This window comes from Cajanus cajan, chromosome 2, assembly GCF_000230855.2.
Source record: "Cajanus cajan strain Asha chromosome 2, NIPB_CcT2T_4, whole genome shotgun sequence".
In the NCBI taxonomy this organism is placed as follows: Eukaryota; Viridiplantae; Streptophyta; class Magnoliopsida; order Fabales; family Fabaceae; genus Cajanus; species Cajanus cajan.
The window spans coordinates 14,662,544-14,689,690 of NC_138518.1; the positions used below are offsets into that span (position 1 = coordinate 14,662,544).

Below are 27,147 nucleotides of genomic sequence, written 5' to 3' on the forward strand. Positions count from 1 at the left end.
TATTGTGAAATATTAATATTTAATTTATAAATAATTTTGATAAATAAAAACCTAATTACATAAAAAAAATTTAAATTACTATAAACTCTCTCGCTAAAGAAAAGTCCCTAAAAATACTGTCATATAAGGTAAAAATTCATATTTAATATATAGAAGTTGAACAGTAGATACCTATCATTGAATTTTTTAATCAATAGACATTATTACACTCTATCATTTTAACGGAGTCAAATCCTACTATTTAATGTGTCACAAAAAAATCAAAATCTTCATTGTTGTAATTAATGTATTTTAATGATTTTAATATTTGTATATTTGAATTTATGAATTTATTTATTATATTTATGAATATGCAAAAAGTAAATTATAATAAATATGTTGTTTTTACTATTTTTCAATTTTTAAAATAATTAAAGTCAAAATAAAATAACATTTAATAATTAAAAATGTTTGAATATATACATTGATTATTATATTTATGAGTTTAATTTCTTAAATAGTATTATCATTTATAAAAAGAAATAAATAAAAATTTATTCTCTAAAATAAATATTGTAGATTTTTTTTTTTTTGTAATTTAAATGTTATTTTTTAATGTGTCATTTAAAAGTATTCATTATGGTAATTAATGTGTTATATTTTAAACATCAATATTTTTTAAAATATGTTATTGGTACTATCAAACAACCACTACAAAACCCCAAGCGTGTGGTTCAGCGGTAGGGGTTGATCTACGCTTAAGCAAGGTCAAGGGTTCGAATCCTACCTTGTGTATGCAGCCCCATTAAATCTTGGGGTCAGTTATCCCACCTTTTGAGGTGCCTCCAACGTAGCGAGGAGATTAGTCACTATTATGGCAGTGGATACTCCAGGAACGAACCAATTGTCATATAGTGACACACCCTATAGTGACACTATACATGTCACTAAAAATTACCGAGATTAGTCACTATCGGCGGTGGATACTCCAGGAATGAACAAAAAAAAAACAACCACTACAACAAAATTGTCATATAGTAACACACACCCTATAGTGACACTATACATGTCACTAAAAATTATTTTTACTTGCACAATAACTACAATATATGTTGGTATATTATTAAAAAGTGTGGGTATAGACTACAATGACACACAAAATATGTTGTTAAATCTCATTCAAAATCAATATTAAAATTGTGTATAACTATATGTCAAATAGACATATACCTACATATATTATAGCTATAGTAATACCTTTTAAATGTTATTATTTGTAACGTTTTAACTGACTCATTTTTAGTAAATTTTAGCTGTTATTTTTATTGGTGTCAAAAAACTATTATTTTTATTTACAAACTTGACTCAAACACCTGATTTAAAAAAATAGTTTAATATCACTCAGATAAATTGTTTAATAATATTTTAAGCACTAAATTATATGATTAACTAAAGAATTTCAATTATAAAAAAGTCTTCAAAAATTTGTTTTATAATTAATGTATTTTATTTTTAACATTATATGTTAAAGAAATTATTTTTTAGAGGTGAACATATCATAGGTCAGCAATTATTATTTGAGAGAAAATACAAGAATATTATTATCAAGTTATCACCTATCAAATCATTCATTTGGTTGGTTGTCAATGAAATTATTAAAAAAATATTATTCTTGATAAAAATATGAAAATATAAGTAAATGAATTAAAGAAAAATTAATAATGCATAGTGAAGAGACAAAATAAAGTTTTAGAGAGAAAAAATGAGATGAAAAAAATATCATTTAAAAATAATAATGTTTGGGAAGTGCAAATTTAGGATTTAAAAATAACAAGGTGGGAAAATAAGGTTTATATTAATTATTTTTATATAAAAGGATATTTTGTAACGACCCGCCATGGTCTTTACACTTAGTGGAATCGCACTACTGCTAGTGAAACTAAGAGAAATATTAAGCTGGATAACTCATACATACATGTACAAATAAAAATGAAAATAACTAAGTTTCTGGTTATAAAATAGAACTCCATATATGTACAGTCATCCCAAAAATAATATTCCCTAGTTCCGATCAACCACAGACAAAACCGTTACCCAAAATAGTAACTCTAACACAAGGATCAAAACTCCCTGTCTCGCAGCAGACACCTCAACTCCAAGCTAGCCTTGACCTGCTCTCATACCAAGTATGATCATCGCAGTTCCACCACATGGAAACAGAAGGGTAAGCTAGAGTTCAAAACCAATCATACAAGTACAGAATAAAATCTATACTACACATCATCCAACTATCAATCATGTTCATAGTTCTACACCACACACTCTATCCAATACTACTCATGCATAAAATATAATCCACCAATCATGAAGTCAAACACCACACTTCATCATATTAATAATCATGCAATAAATGTATCTCATGACAGATATCAATGCATATCAATCATCTAATACGTCGTCACGCATTCACATAGGAGATCTCCCTAACAATAGAGCTGTATAAGTGACATCTCATCCTACCGAAACCACCCCAACCGTTTTCACGCCTAATGTGCCCGCTCGGTCACAGCTAAACAGGATATAATCCTTACTCGGGTTTACTCGGATGATGTCACTTACACAATTAGAAGTCCAGATCCACCATCAGGTATAGCACAGCTGGGTACGGGCTTACCACGACCTTGGCATGTATAACCAAGTCAATTGTGGAGTTCTCCCATCGACTATCCGCAAGGATCCACGCACCTTCCAGAGTACTTGGTTAAGGGAATAACCCTCGACCTCATACCCCGCTCCAACACTAGCTAAGAACTTAGAGGAGACTCACCCAACCTAGTGGCCTACCTGAGCACCACTCTCATATATCAGTGACTTATCCAAGCACCACTCTCAAGAGACTTTATGTGAGCTCTTCCAATTCGAAAATATTTTTCCTCTCCTCAAGTCCTAGGCTAGACTCATGCCATAAGGCATCACATGCAATTATGCATCATACATTATACATGGTCTGCCCACCATCATGATCAACAATCATACACATGTCATAAGACATCACATGCAATAATTCATCATACATCATACATGGTCTACCCACCATTATGATCAATAATCATACATATATGAACATATACTCATGCCATATCATATTTAAACATTCATATATATCATCACTATGCATACATATGAATCACACCTCACCATACATCATATATCATACATACATGATCCAAAACTTCAAATTAACATGCATTAGCATCATTTCATTCATAAACATATTCACGCCCGGCGCAGCCTGAGCTCGCCCAGTCTAATCCCAATCTGAGAGTCCTAAACTCATCCACACCCGGCGCGTTCAACTCACGCTCGGTGTCCTTGAGATAGAGACTCCTAAGAGTCTCCACGCCTGACGCAACCAAATCACGCCTGGCCCAACATCCAACACGAGAGCCTTAAGCTCTTTCACGCCTGGCGCGCTCAACCTACGCCTAGCCTAAACCCAGTCAGAGAGTTTCACAACTCTCATCCAAATCAACAAATCCAACCACATGCAAACACAAAACACAATGCATAGGCTCCATACAACTCAAAATAAACTTAAACCTCACATGCATCCAACCTATGCATCAAAATCATCAAAATCCTCCTTTTTCTCAAAACCCCAAAAAATGAGATTTTATTCAATCCATCTATGGATTATCAACATTCATGCATCAATTGAGTTTCTAAACTCACATGCAACCTAAACAACAAACATTCTAGCTTCCTTCACCTGAAGATTGGCTCAAAATAGCCAATAACTGAGAAAAAGTAGAATTCCCTTCTGAAGCTCAACTCGAAACTTCAATCCTCCCAAAGCAAGCTTCCTAATCTGAATTTCAAGAAAAGACAGAAGGCATTAATGATCTAGAGGAGAAAAGGAATCATACAAAGAAATTTGGGAGAGAAAGGAGCTCACAGACCCAGAGTCCTTCTCTCTAAAACTTCTTTCTAAAAACTTCACTTTCTCCTCAACCACCAACCCCTATTTATAGAAGTTCTGGAGTGGCCAGAACGGCCTGTTCCGAATCCGAAACGGCCCGTTCTACACCCTTTCACCATGTAAAAAAAATACATGCAAAACGGCTCGTTCTGAAATCAGAACGGCCCGTTCTGGGACTCATCCAGAACGGCCCGTTCTCCATCCAGAACGACCCGTACTCCCTCCTAATGGCCCGTACTCCAACTAGAACGGCCCGTTCTAGGGTTTGGAACGCCCCGTTCTCAACTACATTTTATAGGTTAATTTAGTAGTTTGGAACAGCCCGTTCCAGTTTGGGAACGGCCCGTTCTGGACTACTAAATCACCCACATTGGGCTTTTGGGTCTTCTGAAATAACTTACTACGTTATATATTTTGGTACTTAAAAATTTGTAAAAAATAAAGGATCAGGTATATACTTATTTATTAAATTTTGTATCGGTGAACAGGTAAAAAAAATTAATATATTTTTCTTAAAAAATTAATAGCTTAATTACACAGTCTATTAAATTTATGTAAAATATAAAAAAAAAATAATTATATTTATAATTTATTTTATATTAATATTGATAATCTATAATATATAATTAAAGGGATAATTTTATTATGTTAATATTATTAATACATAATGTTGTAATATGAATATTTTATAATATAATTAATCACAAACTATTATATATTATATGTAAATATTTACTTAGTGTTTATTTTAAAGTACTTTTTAATATGATATGAATAATTCATTTTTATATAATGGTGCACTTCTTATTTTAATACTTTATAGATATAGAGAAATATATTTCTACAAAAAAGTATTTAATGATTGTAAATATCGGTCGTAATTTTATAAAATTTGATCAGTAAATATACATGTGATCAACTTAATAAAGTGGTATCTAAAATTTCAATTGTTAATTTATTAGTGACAAAAATTATTATTTGGTCACTGAACTAAATTATTTAGCAATTGAACACATTAGTTAGTTGTTAAATTAGCTTTATTCGATGATAATTGGAAAAGCTAAATACATAATTCGGTTACTAAAGTTATCAATATTGCCACTATTTTATGTGGTTACTAAATAGCATACATTATTTTGTCTATTTCAATAGCAAACTTAAATTTTCAATAGTCATGGATTATATTGGTAATGGTTGCAATATTTGATACCATCGTTTTGGACACTAAATTAGTGACAAATTCAATAAAAACAAATATAGAATTATTGTGTTTAGGTACCAATTTAGTGACTGATATAGTCATTGGAAAAATATACAACCCTTTTAGCAACTAATTTTATGGTCGCTAAACTATCTATACAATAATTTGTTTTATTTGTATTTATATATTACCATTCAATAAAATTTGTATATAACATATACAATTACTATCAACAATAACACAGTCCTAATCACATACATCAACCAAATTTTAATAGATGACATCAAATTCTTTAAAATACAACTATAAAGTTAATCCAAAAGCTTAAAGTATTCAAAGTCTTCAAGATACAACTAAGGAAATCTAAAAGATGAAAGTACTTCAAGTCTTCAAAATAAAAGTGAACTAATATGTCAACAATTTCATAAGAAATCTTAAATTAAGTTGGTGAGTTCGTGGATGGATGGTGTAACATCTCGAATTCTCTACATAATTAATTATTATTATTTTTATAGAGCTTATTTTTTTATAGTTATTTTAATTAATTAAAGGAATTTTATAAAACATTTTAGAGATTTTTTTAATAATTTAAATATTTATGAAAAATTATTTTTTTATATAAAATTATGTTTTTTTAGGCCTAGAACAAGCCATTCCAAAAAGCGGAACGGGCTGTTCCCAAAAGTAGAACGGGCGTTCCAAAAAGTGAAATGGGTCGTTCCAGAATAATAAAATGGCCTAAAATCCTAAGTTAGAAACGGGTCGTTCTAATTATGGTCAATGTGTGTTAAAATCAACCCTAGAATGGGCCGTTCTGATTTTGAGAACGGGCCGTTCCGATTTTGAGAACGGACCGTTATAGTTGTAAATTTTGCATATAACAGATGAGTCTAGAATGGGCCGTTCTGGATTTGAGAACGGGCCGTTCCGGCCACCCCTAATGCCTATAAATAGGAGGCTCATGCTTGATTTCAAATCATACTATTCACTTCTGACTTCTTCTTCTTCTAAACCTTCTAAAGACCAAGGGGAATCTAGAGAAGGAGATCAGCAAGGTTCTGCTCTAGTTTCAGCTCCTTCTTATCGAGGTAAGGGGGAGTGAGAAACCTAGCTCGGGGATGTGGGAATAATTGTTGGGTAGTCGGATTGGGCCCCAATCCCTTGCCTGATGCATGTTTCTAGGAACATGAAAAGTATGAATGTGTTTTGTTTTACTTTCTGATTATTCTACTGTGTTTCTTGTTGGGATGATGAATGAATATGTGATTAATTTTGAAAATAGATAAATTTTAATATGAACTAAAGTGCTATGTGAATTCCTGTGCGAACCTTATGAGGTAATAAATGAAATTCCATGATAAGTGAAATGTTGAGTTAATGAAATAGTGAATGTATGACATGTATCATATACATATACAACTCCAGGTGTGCCGCTTAGGCCGCATACCAGTGATGTAATAAACTATGTGATGAAATGACTTATTCTAGGTGTGACGCTTAGGCCGCATACTAGTGATGTACTGAGATATTTTAGGTGTACCTTATGTTGGAGATGATGAATGAATATGTGATTAATTTTGAAAATAGATAAATTTTAATATGAACTAAAGTGCTCTGTGAATTCCTGTGCGAACCTTATGAGGTAATAAATGAAATTTCATGATAAGTGAAATGTTGAGTTAATGAAATAGTGAATGTATGACATGCATCATATACATATACAACTCCAGGTGTGTCGCTTAGGCCGCATACCAGTGATGTAACAAACTATGTGATGAAATGACTTATTCCAGGTGTGCCGCTTAGGCTGCATACCAGTGATGTACTGAGATATTTTAGGTGTACCTTAGGGTCATCAGTGATGTAACCAGCTAACAAGGTGTACCTTAGGGTCACCAATGATGTAACAAGCTAACAAGGTGTACTTTAGGGTCACCAGTGATGTAACAAGCTATGTGATGAAATGACTTATTCCAGGTGTGCCGCTTAGGCCGCATACCAGTGATGTAACAAGCTATGTGATGAAATGATGAGAAATGTGAAACTTCCGTATGGCGCCACATGCATGCATTTATGAGTCGAGTCCATGACATCATTGCATGATAAATGAGTGTGCATGTGATATTGATTGTGTATGTGTATTGTTTACATGTGACTTATATTTGTTGTGTGTGTGTGCTATCTAACATTTATTTCTACATCTGAATTAGAGTGAGATGTTTCTCACTCCCTTGTTATTCTTGTACATGTTTAAATTATGTTGCAGGCGATCATCATCATGAGGATGTTGGTGATGAGGCTTAAGGTTTCAGTTGGGCATGCTCTGATAGGATATATGACATTGGGGCATAACTAGGCTTAGTTTAGGATGTTATTGTTTTGAAAACCTTAGTTTTTTTATTTTGTAATTTCTAGCGAAGGTATAACGTAGATGAAGTCTATAGTTGCAGCGATTGAATCCAAGAAAAATGTATGTTGAGAACTGTAATTTTGAATGTTCTTGATGAAAGGCCAAAGTATGTATCTTTGTTATATTTTTATTACATGATTTGGAAGTTATAAATTAATTCCTAACTAGGAGGCACTGCCACCTTTACTGAAATTAATCTATATTTCCTTTATTATTTTTTTATGATTTCTTGAGTTTTGATACTTACGTGTTGACTTTTTATGGTTTATGAGTTACGAATGTGAACCTTCTATCTTGTGATATTTGAGACATTTGTTTTATCCATGAAAGATGTTATCAACTATGAAAGATTTTATTTACTCAAAAGAAAATTTATTGTTTACATTTATGTGTATTAATGTTGGGGTAGAGGCTATCACAGATGGTGGGGGTCACCATGATCATTAGTTGAAGGGTCAATGTCATGTTCACTGTAATATCCTAAATTTTTTATACAATAATCTAAATTTTATTATTATTATTATTATTATTATTTTATTAAAATAATAGTATAAATTTCTAGTTATCATATTTTTAAAACACAGAGAAATTAAGTACAATATTTTTATATAATTATAATATATTACATTTTTTATTACAATATTTTTAGTAAAATTAAAATGGAAATATATAAGATTTAATTATATTATAAAATTTTTAAAATCTCATTTATAATATTTTTTCAAAATAATATTTTAATTATAAAGTATATATATTTAAATTATTATATTTTAAATGCTTAATATAAGTAATAAAATTATTTTAAATATATATATATATATATATATATATATATATATATATATATATATATATATATATATGGTTAGAAGATAGAGGGAAGACTTTTATAAATATATATATATATATAGTTAAAAAAAATCTACAACAGATAATCTGTTACTGCTGCGTACGAAAATCTTATCAGCTTATCTCATATTTATTAATTGTTATCCCCTAAGCAACTAAACACGAAAAGAGTAATCCAATTGCAACTATTAGAGAATAATAATAAATAAATGAATGAATGAAAATTTGCCTATAAATAGCAACACGATGGGGGACCATTCAGGAGAAGAATTTTAGAAAGGGTGGGAGCATTTGAGTAAGAAAAACAGAGTAGGAGCACGAGAGAGAAAAATGAGGAAATAATTTCTTTAAGATATATCTAAAACGATTACACTTTTTTAAGATAAGGGGGAAGAGACTTTTATGTTTTTTAAATTTTTATTTCTTATATGATTATATTTATTTTATGTTTGTCTATATTTAATTAGTGATGTGTCTCTAACCTCATTTTACTTGCTTAATCTATGATATTTTTAACTCTAAAGAACTAATAAGGTGTTCCTAATTTATGTTGTTTAATTATTTTATGTTATTTATAACTGCCATTTACTAGATTAATATTCTTTAATACATCTCATTTCTATCAACTATGTTATACTAAATTCTAAATAATTAAAAATATTTTAATTTATTTAGCTTAATTATTTTTATATTAATTCTAACTATAATTTAGTTTTATTAATTTTTCTAAGCTCATCTTATTATTATATCATCATTCATTATAATGATAAATGTTAACTTATGACCATAAGAATAAAAGTTTGAATTAATTTGTAGTTGGAGGTTTGACCTTGGAGATTTAAATAAGTAAAGGACTTAAGGTAAAATAACCTTTTGTTATTTGTTATTATAATGTTCATTTATCCTTACTAGTCACTACAAGAATAATTCAAAATTTATTATATAAAAAAAACTAATATATTCGCTTAATGTTGGTTAAAAATATTTCTGTGCATTTTGTTTAATTATTGATATTTATTGGATAATTGTTCTCACTTCTTATTTTTCTTTGTTTAAAAATTGAATTAATTATAATATAAAATAGATGGATCTGCTAGCCATACCAGATCCCTTTATAGTGGTTATTACTACTGTTTTCCCTGCGAAAAATTGGAGTGTGGACACCGTTTTCAACTCAATCACGTTTCAAGGCATAGGATTGTCTTCTTTTGTTTTCTTTTCCGACCAAGAAATCCCTACTATTATAGATGAACCTATTATAATAACTTTCTTTTTACCACCTGCCAACCATGCTAATCCAATTGTAAATTTATTTCCACCACCAATGTAAATATTATAGTAGAAGTATAAAATATATAGTACATAAATAAGTATGTATTGTAAATGTTTTTAGTATGGTATGAGACGTAAATATGATATATGTAAATAAGTTCACAAAATCTTCTTTGCCTTTATGTAAAATATTATTAATGATATAATTGTGTTAATACCATATAAGAAATACATATTTAATATTATATAATTAACCATATTGATTTGATGGAATAGTACCGAATGTCATAGGTGATAATCTCAAGTGATTAACAACTTGCTAAAGAATGTTCCAGGTCCTATCTAACTCTGATTATAACACCCTATTTTTCAAAAATAATAATATTAGTATATTATTATATTTTTGGGGTTAGAAATATTTTTATTATTGTTGTTGAAGGAAAAAGTATTTTATTATGTATTTTATTTATTTTTGGCAAAAAAGAGAAGCGGGTGGAGAAGTGAAGCGGATTGGGTTGACCCAGCTCGAGGGAATGTTAAGAATGTGGTCAGTAGAGTTAACCCTCGTCTATCTCATTTTTGGCATTCTAAAGGAGTAATAAAAGAGGAGAGGAGAAATAGAAAGATATGAAGAGGAGTGCTAAGGAACAATCTCAATTTGCATCAGAATTATTCAAATTAATGCAACAAGGTACGAGGGAAAAAAGGATTTTCATATGCGTAGTTATAGGAGGGAATGGGTAGAGGGAGAGGTCCCTAGAATTCTTAGGAGTTTTATATTCGTTTTTGTTTGTATGTTTGATGATTTTGATAATTTCTATGTGGATTTGTGATTGTATTTCTGGTATTAGATGTTAAAATTAATATTTTGGGAGAGATATTGAATTATTTGAAATGTGTCTATGAGTTAGGGTTCATGAGGGATTGAGGATTCTATAATTGATGCATGTTTACATGAGATTGATGTGTTATAATGTGTTTTCGAGTAATTGTAATGAATTTTGATCGATTGGAATATGAAAATAGTGTTTGTTTGATGATTGACGAATTTTGGAATGCCTTGTTCACGTTATGGGTTATTGGAATTCGCATTCATGTTAGACTTAGTTCTTTGCATTGGGCTCACATTCATAGTGATAAATGTGAAGCCCAGAAGGTTTGCGCTAGGTGTGGGTTATTTCACACCAAGCGTGACTCCTTTGAGGTAGTCCCTGCCAAGCCTTAGTGCCAGGCGAGACTTCCCGACACCGGGCACGGATGAGATTTGGAGCTCTCAAGTTGAGCTTAACATCGGGAGAACAGTAATTTCGTTGGGCGCAGGTCTGAAATGTCCGTTGTTATTCTTAAGTGTGAGTTGTATGTGGTTTTGATGAGTGTTATGTATAAATATATGTATGAATGGTGTGTACTTGGTTGAGGGTGATTGACTGTGAATAATTGGTAATTGAATGAGGGATGTGTGAAAAGAATTGTGTAATGCATTATTATGTTTGAGAATGTTTGTGTGTAAAGCATTCGTATGTATGAAAATGTTTATGTGCAATGCATTGTCATGGATGAGTATGAGAATGGATGTGGTGGAATGGTATGACCATCGATAGACGCATATGCATTACCTTGGCCTGTGTGGTGTATAACAAGGAATGTATAATATATAGGTGTAACCGCCTTGGTTTGTGTCGTGATTAACTGGATAGTGCATTACCTTTGCTTGTGTGGTGTATAATAAGGAATTCATGTTACACTTATATATCCACTAGCCTGTGTGGCGTATAACAGTGGATAAGTGCGAGGTGGAGCTTGAGGGAATTGATAAGGTTCGCCCATTGTGCGGTACTCCGAGTCAATATTTCCTAGGAGGTTGTGGTGCATGAACATCGATGTGAGTGTGTTCATGGTGCATATTTGTATTGTGATGGTGATTGAATTGAATAGAATTGTGGTGAGATGGTAGTATGGAATGGTTTCTAGAATTGATAACATGAGGTGTGATTGATTGAAATTTTTTATTATATATATACACACACACACACACACTAAATTTGTATTGGCTGAAATTTCTTTTTGTGACTTGTATATGAGTATTTTCTTTTCTCACCATACAATTTGGGGTTATTTTAGGTGAAAAGGAACTAGAATGGGTGGCACTCAAGGTGCCAAGATTTGAAGTATGGGTTGCTTTGATAGTGTGACATCGGGGCAATGGGCTTAGGTTTGGAGTTTTATTTCATTCATATTTCATGTCTATTTTGTTAGATACAATTGTAAAATTTCTATTTCTAAATTTTGTTTCAAATTAGTTGGATATTTGGAGGTGTTTTATATGTGAACCGTTTTACTTAGAGTTATGAAAAATTTTCTTCTTTTATTTTATTAATATATGTTGGGGTAGAATGGGTGTCACACTGATTGAATTGACTCCATTGTTATATTTTTTTGTACCAACTCTACATTGAGGTTAGTAATGACCTCTGTTGAGATGATGAGATATCTTGAAGGCTCCTGAAGAATGTTTTAGTTTTGATGATGAATTATATAGATGTTGTTTAAACCTATGAAAAAAGATATTGTATTGATTATAATCGATATAGGCATGTGTGTCTGTTTGTTTATAATTGATGATGATGATGAATGCTTAATTCAAGAACTAATCAAGCTTTTAAGAAACCAAAAATTTGTTACTTAGTATTTTCATGTATAAACATAAAGTAATAGATTATCGTGAAAAGGTAATTTACTACCAAGTGTTTAAACATAGAAATATGTCTTGATTTAAACAAGAGTTTTCAAGGTAACATTGTTAATCAATTACCATTTAGGGTAATAGATTATCAAGTCTGTTACTTGAAAATGATATTCAAACATCCTCTATGTTAATAGATTACCAGAGTTGGTAATAGATTAAAACAGAACCTCTTGCTTGAGAAAAGGCTGAAGAATAAAAAATTTCATTAGGATAATCAATTACCATATCCCATAATCAATTACCCTCATAGTTTATGTTCTAAATTTAGTTTTTAGAGGAACTGGTAATTAATTACCATATTAGGTAACATATTACTTTCATTATGACTCTTTATAACTAAATTACGTCTTGTACCTTTAAATAACTATCTTTTATGAATTTAGAAGAGAACCTTTTTGAAAAATAACATTAGAGAAAAAGAATACTTTCAGAAATAAGAATCAAAGGCTAATCAAAGAAATATTTTCTGAAATACTAGAAATGCAAAGATTTAACATGTGTTATTGAAAGAAGAAATTCAAGAAATGAATGTAATTGTGAAAGATCAATATCTACACAAAATAGGTGATATCTTTATGATCTTTTAACCTGCTCATTTTGTTTTGTAGTGTCAAGATTGATGTGTGTTAGCATTCTTGTAATATTGTGTGTGCATAGTGTTTGTAAACAATATTATAATGAATGATCTTTGATTTGGTGGGGTACTAAATCAGAGGAAACTGAATGTAGGCCAAGTAGATGACTGAACTGGTATAAATTTTTGTGTCCTTTATCTTCTTACCTTATATCTCTTGAATAATCTTGTTATAAATTTGATTAAAGAATTCAAAGATTTATGAGATATTTTATTTCAATTACACACATACTCTAAATATCATTCTTGTAATTGAAATTGACTAAGAAGATGGTAATATAAAATCAACATTGACTACAAGTGACTGATTCACTATATTAACATTGAAATTCTGATATATTAGTATTATACCTTGTAATTTACTGTAATTTGTTAAATCAAATTGATTAAAGGTTGAATATTGAATATCTTGGTAGGTTAAAATCAAGAAATTTTGAAAATAGAGTCATCTTAGGAAAGAATCTATTCAAACCCCCTTCTAGATTCTAGTAAACAAGGACCAACAACCTCTTGATAATTAATGTTAGGATTAAGATCAAGTTGAGTGCATTGAGTTGATTCCAAAAACTCATCACCTAATTGTCCCAATCCATACACGTTACCCTTCTTGCTTCTTTTGACAACATCAAAATAAATGGCATTGTCATCGATCATAGATTGTTCACCAAAAACATCTTATGCGTCATCAATTGGATGATTATTCTTAACATTTAATTAAGATTTAAATGAACATATTTTCTTACAACTATGTCATTTGCCTTATCATTCATTCATTGTCTATCCTTATCTTTTTTCATCCTTCCCATTAGATCAAATATTGTGGGATCTTGATTAAGTTCATAAACCTACATATATAATATGACAATTTAAATTATTTTTATAATTAAAATCTATAAAGGTTAGTTGAACATATAATTTTAATTACCATTATTTTTTGATGCATTACAATAGAAACAGATCCACTAGTATACAATGAAATTCCACTATCAACAACTCGATTTTGCTTGTTAGTATCACTTTTCATCTCCACTCCAATAAGCTTTTAATTCTTTCCTAACTCTAAGAATGATGCATTCACCCTTGTCCTTACCACTCATAACTTAGACATTGTATTCTTAACAATGATAAAACCTTTATGATTAAAAGTAGCTCTCATAACTTTTTCATAATGGGACAATCACTTCTACTTCTTTTTTTTGGCAAGAAAACAAGAAATTAGTTTTAAACAATATAATTTATTAATAAAGTAATTAAGCTTGTAGCAAAAGTAAAGCAATACAAATACTAGGATATAAACAAGTGTATGCACAAGAAGCGAAACATTAAAGACAACAAACAACACTATAAATAGAGAAATATACAAGTGACAACAAGCAACATTTATAACAAAAGGAAAAGAAATTTTTTTATTTAAATATAACCTTCTTTACAAATAAAAATAAATAAATAATTTCATATACTACACCTTGATATAAAGTTGTTCAAGTATTTGATTGAAATGTACTAAAGCTTGAATATACACCCATAAGGTGAAAAAACCAATAAACTAATAATAAAATTAATAAAATTATATGTCCTATGCATATAATTTAAAATAACAAAATTATAAGCAATGTTAGCTTAAATTCATCAAATCACACATTAAATTTGAAGGGTTTTTTTATTTTTTTTTATTTTTATAATTTTAGTAGCTGAGTATTCAGAATTTTGAGTCTATTTATTATATTGAGGTTATTCAATTTTATATTATATTATGTTTTATGATATGCGGGGTAGAAGGCGTCACACAAATTAATCCTTGATTCTTGGCTTAAATATAAGTGAGAAGGTTTTATTTTTTTTAAATATCATATTATATAAGTAGGAAAAATGCTTTAAAAGTGTATATTTAATGTTCCTTAACCTGCACAAAGTTGCACAAGAAAGAAAAATCTGTGATAAAATCATATAACAAAGTGATATATTTATTGTTATTCTTAATTTGGGTAGAAATTTTAAACTCGTTATTGTAAGATAAATGAAGTACTAATTAATGTATTTAGAAGTAGACTTATGTTTTGTAACGTCTAATTGTATAAATATTAACCCCAATATTATATATATATATATATATATATATATATATATATGGGGAATGCTAATATACTCCTACCTATTTTTAGTGGGAGTATGTTAGTAACCTATACCAAAATTTTGACAAAAAACTACTCATTTCTTTTGATTTGGTTAATTCGTACAAAGGATATTATAGTAATTTAATTTAATTTTAAATGAAAATAAAATATTTTCTCTCTCTTATTAACTTCATTCTCTAAGTCATTTCTCTCTCTTATTAAATTTTTTCTCCAACTCATTTCTCTCTCTTATTAAATTCTTTCTCTAACTTATTTATCTCTCATATTAAATTCTTTCTTTAACTCATTTCTCTCCCATCTCTCATGATGTCTCTCCCTCTCTTTCTGAACAAATAAAAATTAATTAATAGAAAAAAGAAATGAATTGGAGAATGAAATTAATAAGAGAGAGAAAATATTTTATTTTCATTTAAAATTAAATTAAATTACTATAATATCCTTTGTACGAATTAACTAAATCAAAAGAAATGAGTGATTTTTTTGTCCTAAAATTTTGGTGTAGCTAAGTTGCTAACATACTCCTACTAAAAAATAGGTGGGAGTATATTAGCATTCCCCTATATATATATATATATATATATATTATATTATATTTATAGATTGAGAACATAAGTATGTTATTAATAATATTATACGTGATAACAAAGAATGATTTTTCGAACGCACATACACATAATTAACTTATAATTACATTAAAATATTTGCAATAACATACGTAACTATAAACTTCTTATATCTTACATTATTATTTTAATATTTACATTACATATTATTCTAATAATATTTACAACACATGCCTATTTACATACCATATTTTTCTACTTCCACGATAGTATTTACATTGATGGTGGAAATAAGTTTACAATAGGATTAGCGTGGTTAGCGGGTGGTAAAAAGAAAGTCACTATAATGGGTTCATCTATAATAGTGAGATTTTCTTGGTTGGGAAAAAAGACAAACGAAGACAATCCTATACCTTGGAATGTGACTGAGTTGGAGACAACATCTACACTCCAATTACCCCCAGGAAAAACCGCAAAGATAACAACTGTAAAGGGACATGGAATTGCAGTTAGATCCATCTATTTTGTGATATATTTAATTTTAAACAGAAAAAAATAAGGAGTGAGTACAATTATCAAATAAATACAAATGATTAAATAAAAGTACAAAATTATTTATAATCAACAGTAAATACATAATTATATAATATATATATATATATATACACATACACAAACATACACACACACACATATATATATATATATATATATGTATATATTAATTTTTCGTTGTTATAATAAAATTTGAATTATTTTAGTAGTGACTAGTTAGGATAAATGAGCATAATAATATCAACTACAAAATGATATTTTACCTTAAGTCCTTACTCATTTAAATCCTCACTGTAAACCTCCAACTACAAATTAATTCAAACTTTATTTCTTATGGCCATAGAATAACATTTGTCTTTATAATGTATAAAAAATAACAACAAGATGAGCTTAGAATATTTTAACAAAACTATATCTTAGTTAAATTTAACATAAAAATAATCACGTTAAATAAGTTGATTATTTTTAATTTTTTAGAATTTAATAAAATATAGTTTACGTAAATGGAATATATTAAAGAGTACCAATCAAGTAAATGATAGTGATAATCAATATAAAATAATTAAACAACATAAAATATGAACACCTTATTAATTATTAAGAGTAAAAAATATCATAGATTAAGCAAGTAAGTGAGGTTAGAGATACTTCACTAAGTAAATACATATAAAATATAATATAACTAAATAAACATAATAACATATAAAATTTTAAAAGATAAAGTTTTCCCCCTTACCTTAAAATGTAGATTTAACAAGAGCTAACTTCGTAAAAATTTCACTATCCTCTTTCTACTCACTTCTCTCCGTTTCTTTCTCTTTCTCTTTTTCTCTCTTCTCTTCCTTCTCTCTTTTTTTTCTCCTTCCGTAAGCTTGTGTTCTCCAATTTTCACTGCATGTGAAGCCTATTTATAAAGTGAATGTGAAGCCTATTTATAAAGTGAATGACAATGATTACTTAGTTAATTTTTAACGAAAATTTTGTTCCATTTGATTAGTTTCTTATGCTCTATTTATTCCTAGTTTCTTATGGATAGCATGATGATTCATTTGTGATGAAGTGTAGGGTGTTGCAGCAAAGATTTTTCTGCTGCACCCTTATCCTCGTTTTTTTTTATGATCACTTTAAAAAAAATTATTTTTTTTTAGAATATACGTGTATATATATATATATACATATTTATATATAATAATCAAAATGTTATTCTTGAAAATTATAAAAATAATTAAAATGTTATTCTAGAAAATTATGATAATATTTGAATTATAATATTTTGATTTGTTCAACTATAAAAATCATAATGTATCAAAATAAAATATTTATATTTTTTTTTTGAATAAGGTAACTAAAAATTAAAAGAAATATATATTTATATATATGTATTGTTTTTAAGAAGAGATAGTAAAAATTTATAACATTACACTGAAGTTTCATAATATTACATGTTTCTTATAAGTATGATCGATATAATACTTTTCATATGTCTCTTATATATGTATGTATATACAACTTTAAAGATTTTCAATGTAACTACGAATTGCTTACCTCATCCCTAATGCAAATATGCATAGAAGGATGTAAAGTACAAGACAAGTCAGCTTGATCCCAGGTCCTAACTAGTAGGAACTAAAGACTTGAGTAGTTGTGTCAAACTCATGGAATATTTGTCTCTTATGTATAGGAACAAGATAATATTATTTAATTTCACTAATCCTATTTAAAAAAATCATTTTATAAATTACTCTTCATTTAAATTTAATATTAAGAATAAAAAAATTTACTTGGTCGAATTAGAATCACAATTAAATATGAAAGATATTTTGGAAATAATGTCATTAAATACAGTAAAATTAGTTGAAATTTGTTTATATTTGACACCAACATATAGTTATTTTTATTTTTATTTTTATTTTTATTTTTATTTTATACTTGATGAGACAGAGGAGTAGCATATATTAATTTCAAAAGAGGTGAGTGTAATTTTTTTTTTTTTAAATGGAGAAGAACTTTGTTCATTAAGCATCTATCAAGCATTAAAATTGTAATTTGTAATCTACTCTTGAAAATACTGGTGATGGTATAACATATAGTTTATTGGGTCGGGGACTTACCTTATACAATTATATTTTTGTAACACTATAATACGTTTATTCTAGAATAAACAGCAGAGCCTAATCTAAGTGATATAAGTCCCTCTCATGCACTTCTCACTTTTTTCTGCCTATTTTACAACGTATATGTCTTATTGTAGGGAAGTTGCCACTAATCTTCTACAAGGTAATAAATCTTTCAGAAACCTTATGACATGTTGTTGCATCAGCCAAATATAAGCATATATTCTAATGCGTCAGCAGCTGCTACATTGGCAGAGGCCAGTGCATTTGGTGGGGGATCCATGAAGAAAAGGAATGAGCCTAAAACAATGATGAATATGGTGAATATGAAAAGTGATTTGCAAGAATCACCATATTTTCTAACAAGTTTGAGTCCTTCTTCTTGACCAGTTCCTGATGATGATGTATTATTCAATTGAAGTATTGGACTAGTTAGAAAGCCATATGCCATGCCTGAGAAGGTTGCTCCAAAGTGTGACCTACAAATCAGAATCAGTTTTACAATTTAAACATTTGCTTTTTGCAATATATAACTTCATTCTTCCTCAATATGTTTCTTCCAATCCTATACTTTGGGAGAAATTATTATATGGTTTAAGAAGGGTTTGAAAAAAAATCCAAATCGAAGATAATCAATCAAAATTGAACTGTTCATGATAATAAAAATTAATCAATTTTGAGAAAAACTGAACCATCCATCTGTAAAAATGGTTTGGTTTATTGATTTTTTATATATATAAAATAGATTAATTTAAATTATATACGAGTATAAAGTAGATAATCAAATTATATCGAATCAATCCAAATTAAAAAAATCCGATTTATTTTTAGAAAAATATCAAATCTATATGCTTTTAAAAATGATTTGATCAAATGAATATTCTTATAAAATAAACCTATTCAATTTGAATTTTTGAAAAAATCAATCCATGAACAGCCAAGGGCCTGGAATCATCATGTGGTCATGATCCGACCAATTTTCAAGAGACATGTAATCAAGCTTTTCATTTTTAAAAAAGAAAGAGTTAACAAAACTTGGTTATGCATCACGTGAAAATTGGTAAAGACCTAGGTGGCTCCAAACCATTCAATAATTTCTCCTGTTTTGGGGCTTCAACGCATATTTTTGACACATCAAATCATTTTGTTGATATGAAAAGTGAACTTGCTCTTATCCTATGAGATCAACTCATTTTCATGCATGCCACTTCCTTGTGAAGTTAAGTTCCTTTCATGTTTTATTGAGTTTTTTCATGAGTAAACCACTTTCTCTGAATAATGTATGCCATACCATTCGTCAATTGGACCAAAGTGGCTTAATATGAAAATAAGAGCTGTAATGATAACTGCCTTCTGGAACAGGCTCTCTGAAGCATCACTTGCAACAACATCTTTGTTTTGAATTTGATACATGAGCCAAGCACCAATTATTGCAAATACAGGTCCCTGAGTACAAGTAGAAGTTAGCAAGAGAGTTTTAGACAAAACAAAAGAGATCAAAGAGAAAGAAAGGTATAGCAAAAGTTCATCCATCTTCACAAATAATCATTTGTTAAAATTCTTAGAAATTGGGTTTGAAGTTTGAACTTAACTCAACCTTGCAAAATCACCTTATAAGGTGAGAATTACTCTTAACTTATACACATTTTATGATCTTATCACTAATCGATGTGAAATCTAAAAATTTATGGATGATTCGATAACAGACAATCTCATAAGGTCAACAACAATCAATAATAATTAAGTTAAATTTTGATATCATCTTAGAATGTAGATTTGAGTCTAATTAACTTAATCTTACAAACTAACTTATAAGATAAAAAATGTTTTCCATTTATATACACTTTTATGGTCTTATCACTAGATAACATGAGATCTCCAATAAAAGGTTTTATGACCAATTTTTGCTTAATATATGTACTTAGTTTAACAAAATGATTCTCACTTGATTTCCTTCAAACCCTTATAGTGTGTTTAGACGAAGAATTTTATAAATTCAAGGAATTTTTAATTCTTGATATATGAATTACTTTGATTTCAATTTCTATCATTCTTAAAATATTTTGTTTGGATGAGTCAATTCAAATTTCTTAAATTTTAAATTGTTAGGTTGAATATCATAATTTGATTCCATCATAGTAAAATTGATTTTAAAAATATATTTATATGTTGAGATTTTTAAATTAAATTTTATAAAAATAGATATTAATCCATTTTTAAATATTTAGTAATTTTAAAAATTAATATTAGATAATATTTAATAATTTTAAAAATTAATATAAGATAATATTTAATAATTTTAAAAATATTTTTGAATATCCAATAATTAAAAGAATGAAAAGATAAGATAAAATATATAGGTGAAATAAGAAAAATAAATATGAGGAATTTCAAATTCTTCCATTTTTGGGAGAATTTGAAATTCTACTATTTTAAGAAATTTTACAAATATTTGGATTTCAAATTCTTTGTAAATTCCTCATCCAAACAAAACATTTCACCTCAAGAAATTTGAAATTCTTCAAATAAATGAATTACCCTATATAAATTTCTCATCTAAACACGCCATTAGAACTTGAGCAAATGAATTCATGTAGCATCCATGTTCACAAAAATTAAACATTAATTATGAGGGAAGCATCGAAGTCTTCCTTGGTTTTAGAACTCACATTAAAATATAATTCTCTAAAATTCCTATTAATTGAAAATAAAATATTATAGAATAATTGTTAAATAAATGTTGAAATAAAAGGATAATGGCCGAGAATTGTTACGTGATACTTACAGTTCCACCAACAGTGGGATCTGGTGTATGTAGAAAACTTGTGAAGTTGCAAGCAACTCCACCCAATATGTAGATCAACAAAAATGTAAATGAACCATAGCCTTTGCAAACTTGAGGCCCAAATGTTACAAGGGCCCAACAACTAACAGCCATGTGAAATATTCCTGCATGCTGCATATAAAAATATACTATATAAGAAGCAGGCATAAAAAACATATATAGTCACAGTAAGATTAGAATCTGGTATTATAAGTATACAGACAGAGGACACTTTTTTCATATTCTTTTGCAAAGTGTTTCTAGATATCAAGATTACGTTCATTATGCATGATGTTCACTGATACTGATCATCATAGTCTTAAGCAATGAGTTCATTCTTGCAATGCAACATCTGTATTCTAATGTAATGGCTGTATTTTGATACTGTTGGTTTGAAAGTAAAACTTGAAAATAAAGTCAATTCCCAAAAGTAAATGGAGTGTAAAACAGAAAAAATTTGGGGTTTAATTTGTTTTTATTCCAACAACTATGACAATTTCTTTATTTTACTCATTATTTTTTTTGTCATAAATTTTTAAAATTTTTAAAATAGTCTCTATCATTATTTAATGACAATATAACATGTATTAAATCAAGTCAAAGTAGCTTATGTAATATGACTAGAAACATGTCACAATATCAATAAATAATGATAGAGACTATTTTAAAAATATTAAATTCACGAGAATAAAACGAAAAATAATTTGCAACACTAAAATCGAATTTTTCATATTTGTAAGGGCTAAAACGTATTGGCTTAACCCAAAAATTTAAATCAAACAAAAAATTAAACCATGTGATTTTGTCAAACGATGATGAGTGACATGTAAACAATTCTCTATATCTGAGGAATGGAAATTAAACACAGACCCAATTCTCAATCGTGTACCAGAAACATTGGTGTTACAAGCCTCCACCATTCTCCAACCATGATCAATTGGTTTATCTTTGCTCCATATAGTAGTGGGATGGAAAACAGCTCTAAATCAGCATTCCTTATAGGACTTGCCATTTCAAATAGAAACACTGCAATGTTTACAGAAGCCAATATGCCACTGCACCAAATATAACATCAAAGAAGGATTAAAGCAAGTTATTTACAAGAATTTAATGGTCATGTCCTGAATTTTACACTGCCAACCAATTATATATCACAATTAATATGATTAATTTTTACTTATTTGTTATAAAAATCAGCAACATATCATAAATGGTGATTTGTGATTAGATCAAAACAGTGCACCACCTATTTTCTCTATTTACAATATGCCAAATATTAAACAAGTAAATAAGGAAATTGTGCATGATAGCATCAAGAGTAGCCATTGAAAGGATAAAACAAAGACCATGACAGAGATGAACTTACATTAGGTAGAGATTGGAGGTTTCATCATGTTGCTGTGAATCTATAGCAGACCTTGGACCTTGTACACCTTTTAGTCTTCTTATATCCACATAAGCATTTCGTTTCCTAAAGTTTGATCTTTCAATGTCTTTGCTGAGAGATTGCTTTGGTGCTAAATTTTCTTCACTAAGATTCTCAACATAAGATGGCATACGAGATTGTTGGTTTGTGCCTGCATATAAAAGTACTTACGCATTCAACCTTTGAAACAAACTTGTTCTTCTCAGTTAACACAAGGTTTAAGTGGTTGTGATTTGAGAAGAACTAGTCAGGTAGAAGATAAGGATAATAAATGAGAGTAAATAGTCTATGCCAATAAGTGTAAAGCGATTTTACACTATCATTTAATCATAAACTATCATGTATGGTATGGTAAGTTTGTTGATTTTTATAATAACTACAATAAAAAACATATTGATAAATTCTAATTGGTTGCAAGTGTGAAATTATTTTTTTCTCACATTGATAGTGCATAGAAGTTACATACTAAATGAGAAGGCACTACAATACTCATTCCCCATGTGATATAGGATGTTAAATGAACCAATAAATTCTAGCACAGTTAATAGATAATAGAGCTTTTTAAAAGCTGTTAAGAGTTCGATTATCTGGTCATGCATATGAAGAAGGTTTTATTGAGAGAAGTAATCACGCTTACCAATATTTAGTTTGCTAAGATACTCATCAAGAGACTCCAATGCAGTTTTTGATGTAGCACCCTCTATGTGATGCACCTGTATCAACTTGTGTGATGAATCAAATGTACGCAATTTTGCATTATCTTGGAGTTTTCCAAAATAAGAGTCTAATGACCTTAGTTGCTTCTCAGCAGAGCTAGACTCTGCTGAACACCTAACTCTGTGAAGGTTTTCTATCTTTGAACCACAAAGTTTTGTTACATGCTTGTGCAAAGAACCTCTTTCAAGAAATGTGCACCTAGGTACATTCTTCTCATTTGTGTTTGATTTTGTGAGGACATTGTTGACTTTATTCCATGGTTGGCAACTTCTGCAAACATGACCAGGAATTGAAGAGCTGGTCCTCATCATGTTATCACACTCATACATGAGCCTCTTCTCATTATGCTTCACTACATTTTGGGCTGGCAGATTTTGGTCCTTGTAGAGCGTTTTGTAACACATGAGAAATGCAGCCATGAAAACCTGAAAGGAAAAACATAAAAGCAAGAAAAGGATAAGCAACATCTAAAATTCTAAATAGTGTATTCATTGACATAGTAAAGAATTTTTCCAATCATATAAGATAAATTTGTGAACTTTTATAATACCTACTTAAAAGTCATGTGAACAAAGATGTGTTCTTTTTAGTAACTACATTGTTGGTACGAAATATTCATCATTATAAATAACAATTAATTCATGTCAGAAATTGTAACATTCTGATTTTCATAAATAAAATAAAATAAGTATTTAATAAAATAATTATATTTTTGTTGGAGTTTTGTATATACAAACGGTTTATGCCTTTTTATTTTATTTTATTTTATTTTTTTATTTCTTGATGAGAAGGAGTTTTTAAAATTAAAGTATTGTGAATCCTTTTATTAGAAGAGTTAAATTTTAAATATGTTTTATAATATTTTTAATTTAATTATTTTTATTATAAAAACTCTTATTTATTATGCTTAGAGTAGAAGGGTGTCACAGAGATTATAAGCATATACGAAGTGGTACTCCCCTCTCAGTATAATTTTTTTTACACTAATAAAACATATAAATTAAACTCTTCTTTAATCATTTTATCAGAACAGAAATTTGCTATTTTTGTGTTTGGTACCCCTATCTTCAGCTTAAGCATGAAACAATGAAACTGTCAAATAGCAAGAATGAAATCCATGTTATTAGGTCAGCACCTATGAAGTACGGATACTTCAATTTGCTTCACGTATCCGTATCCGATATGTATCCAACACGATACTCTTGGATACTTCACCGATACGTATCAATGAAGTATCCTAGCCTTTAAAAATATTATAAAAACTTTATTCAATTTTGATACTTTTAGATACTTCACCGATATTTATTAGTGATACGTATCAATAAAATGTTCAAATTTTTGAAAAATTATGAAATATCCATTACAACTAAATAAGATATATAAATATGTTTAATATAGAAACATAGAATTATTGGTCCTTGATGAACATGTATCTTACAAGTATCGTATCCTATATATTTTTAAATAATCGTATCGCCGTATCGGATACGTACGCGTATCGTATCGGTGCATCATAGGTCAGCACACATAGAAAGAACAGTGTGGAGAAATCAATCATTTGAAACATTTTGTACCCTTGTTCGTACAAAAAAGAAAAAGGGTGTGCTCACAGTAAAAACAGTAGTTACAGTACTGAAGATCAGTGACGAGGAGAATAACATATTCACCTTCGAACGGAAAACACACTTTTTCAGACCATCAACACTTGTCACACAGCTCCAAAATAGTCAAAGTTATATCACACATGTCAAATTGTAAATATATTTCCTAATTCAAACTTTGGACTAAAACCATCTTATGCCACCAAAGTTAATAACAGCTTTTTATTCCAAACAAAAACATACCAATTCCTAAAGCAACAAAAGGAAACTCCCTTGAGGCCATGTTTTCATCATTTGAAAACTAACAAATTAAAATGTCGAAGAAAGAAACAAACACTAGACAACACAAACACCAATATGATAACATAAAATTTAAGGAGTGAAAATCAAATCCATACCTGTGTATGCAAGTTTGTTAAATTATGACATGTACATAAGCTTCAGAATTGCAAAGAAGATCTTGGGGTGGTTGCTACTTAGTATTTCCATTAATGGTATATGATAATGGCTTAATGGTGGTTGTTAATTGACATCGACAATGATCAACAACGACAACTAATTCTCTACGATTCTATGCACTGTGCCTTATCTGGGTTCAGCCATTCATGGTTTGAAGCAAAAGATATGCAAAGTTTGTGAGCCAATAAATGCAACTACTAGGATTCGGAGGGACCCACGTGCCACTTTGATTAATCATACACGTTGCATGGTTAGGCACCTCAAACTTTGGTTGGATTTCGCTTCAATCATGGAAAATATATGGTGTACAACTTCTTTATTGGTGAAAATTAAATGGAGAGCAAAAGAAACCAAAATATCTGTGGTTATTGTGAGAAGTGAATCTAATTATATAGTTTTTAATGATGCATTATTTGATGATTGGACGATGATTTTTTACTTGTAATAATTCTTTTCTTTCACGAAATAGTATTGTATTTTTTTAAAATAATATTCTTAAAATTAATATAATCTGAAATGTTTATTTATGAGAATGTGAGAATAAGTGTTTGGTTCACTTCAATATTTTTAGACATTTTTTAAATTTTAAAATAATTTAAATAAAAAATCTTTTAATATTCTACCCAGAATATTACATCCTCATTTCTAATTATGAGAATAAAACTTTCCTACTCATGAAAATATAATTTTTTTTTCAAAAATAAAAAATATCTAAAAATATTATTACATGACATTTTAACAAATCTGAAAATAAACATTCATACGTTCATATTCATAAAAAGATGACCTAAAAGCAAATTATAATCATGGTAGATATATAGCACATTTCTTACAGCTTCAGTTTTTAAATAGCAACTTACTCGAAATTTAATGTATTTTTATTTTTAATATTTTAAATTAACTGTGACTAATAATATTTTGTCAAGAGTAGATTAGAATTTTGAGCGGTGTTATTTGGTTTGAAAAAAGATTGCAGTACGAAACTCTAGAATTGCTAGACCAATATTATTTTTTCTTGGTACATATTAACCTTTTTTTTTGTACATAGACCAATATTATTTAAAAATAATAAATTAAATTTGAAAAATATAAAACACTAATTAACGAAAAACAACGTTTCTGCGCCTTTACGAAAACTATCTGGTACATATTAGCATTTACCAAGAATTTTCCATTTAAGAAAAAACAGAAAAAGAAAAGGCATTGTAAAAGTGCATCTCTAATCTCTAAATGCAAAAAATGAATTTGTGAATTAAGTTTGTCTAGTAAAATTAGTTTATAAGTTAATTGAAAACTTATAAACTAATTAAAAGTTCATAAGTTGTAGTTTAGAAAATTTTGAAGTGATTGAATTAAAAATATTTAATAATATTAGTCCAATTAACTAATGTAAAATTACATATTTATTTATTTTATAATAAAAGTGGATGAAAAAAAAGGTTGATAAAATAATTTCTAGTTAAAATAAATAAATAATATTTTCAAGTAAATTAATGGAAATAAAAAATTAAAAAAAATAGTAAAGATAAAAAAAGGAAAGAGAATAAAAAAAAAGGACTAAAAACAAGCTCCTAAAATAAATTCTTGTATTAAACAAATTTATTTTAGTCAAAATAAATTATAAGTTAGTCAATAAATTTATAAGCTATTCAAATATATTGTGGAACACACTGCTAAAGAATA

General features: G+C 28.7%; 1 protein-coding gene across 1 annotated transcript; it reads right to left on the reverse strand.

The window, feature by feature from the left end:
• Nucleotides 1–18,395: 18,395 nt before the first annotated feature.
• Nucleotides 18,396–25,621, reverse strand: LOC109814022 (Rhomboid-related intramembrane serine protease family protein). Its single transcript, XM_020378344.3, has 7 exons — nucleotides 25,404–25,621; nucleotides 23,325–23,829; nucleotides 22,628–22,838; nucleotides 22,151–22,316; nucleotides 21,223–21,393; nucleotides 19,729–19,883; nucleotides 18,396–18,916 (listed from the first exon to the last, which is right to left on the reverse strand). The coding sequence occupies exons 2-7, from the start codon at nucleotides 23,821–23,823 to the stop codon at nucleotides 18,640–18,642; spliced, it is 1,479 nt and encodes a 492-aa protein (XP_020233933.2). The 5' UTR covers nucleotides 23,824–23,829; nucleotides 25,404–25,621; the 3' UTR covers nucleotides 18,396–18,639.
• Nucleotides 25,622–27,147: the final 1,526 nt, after the last annotated feature.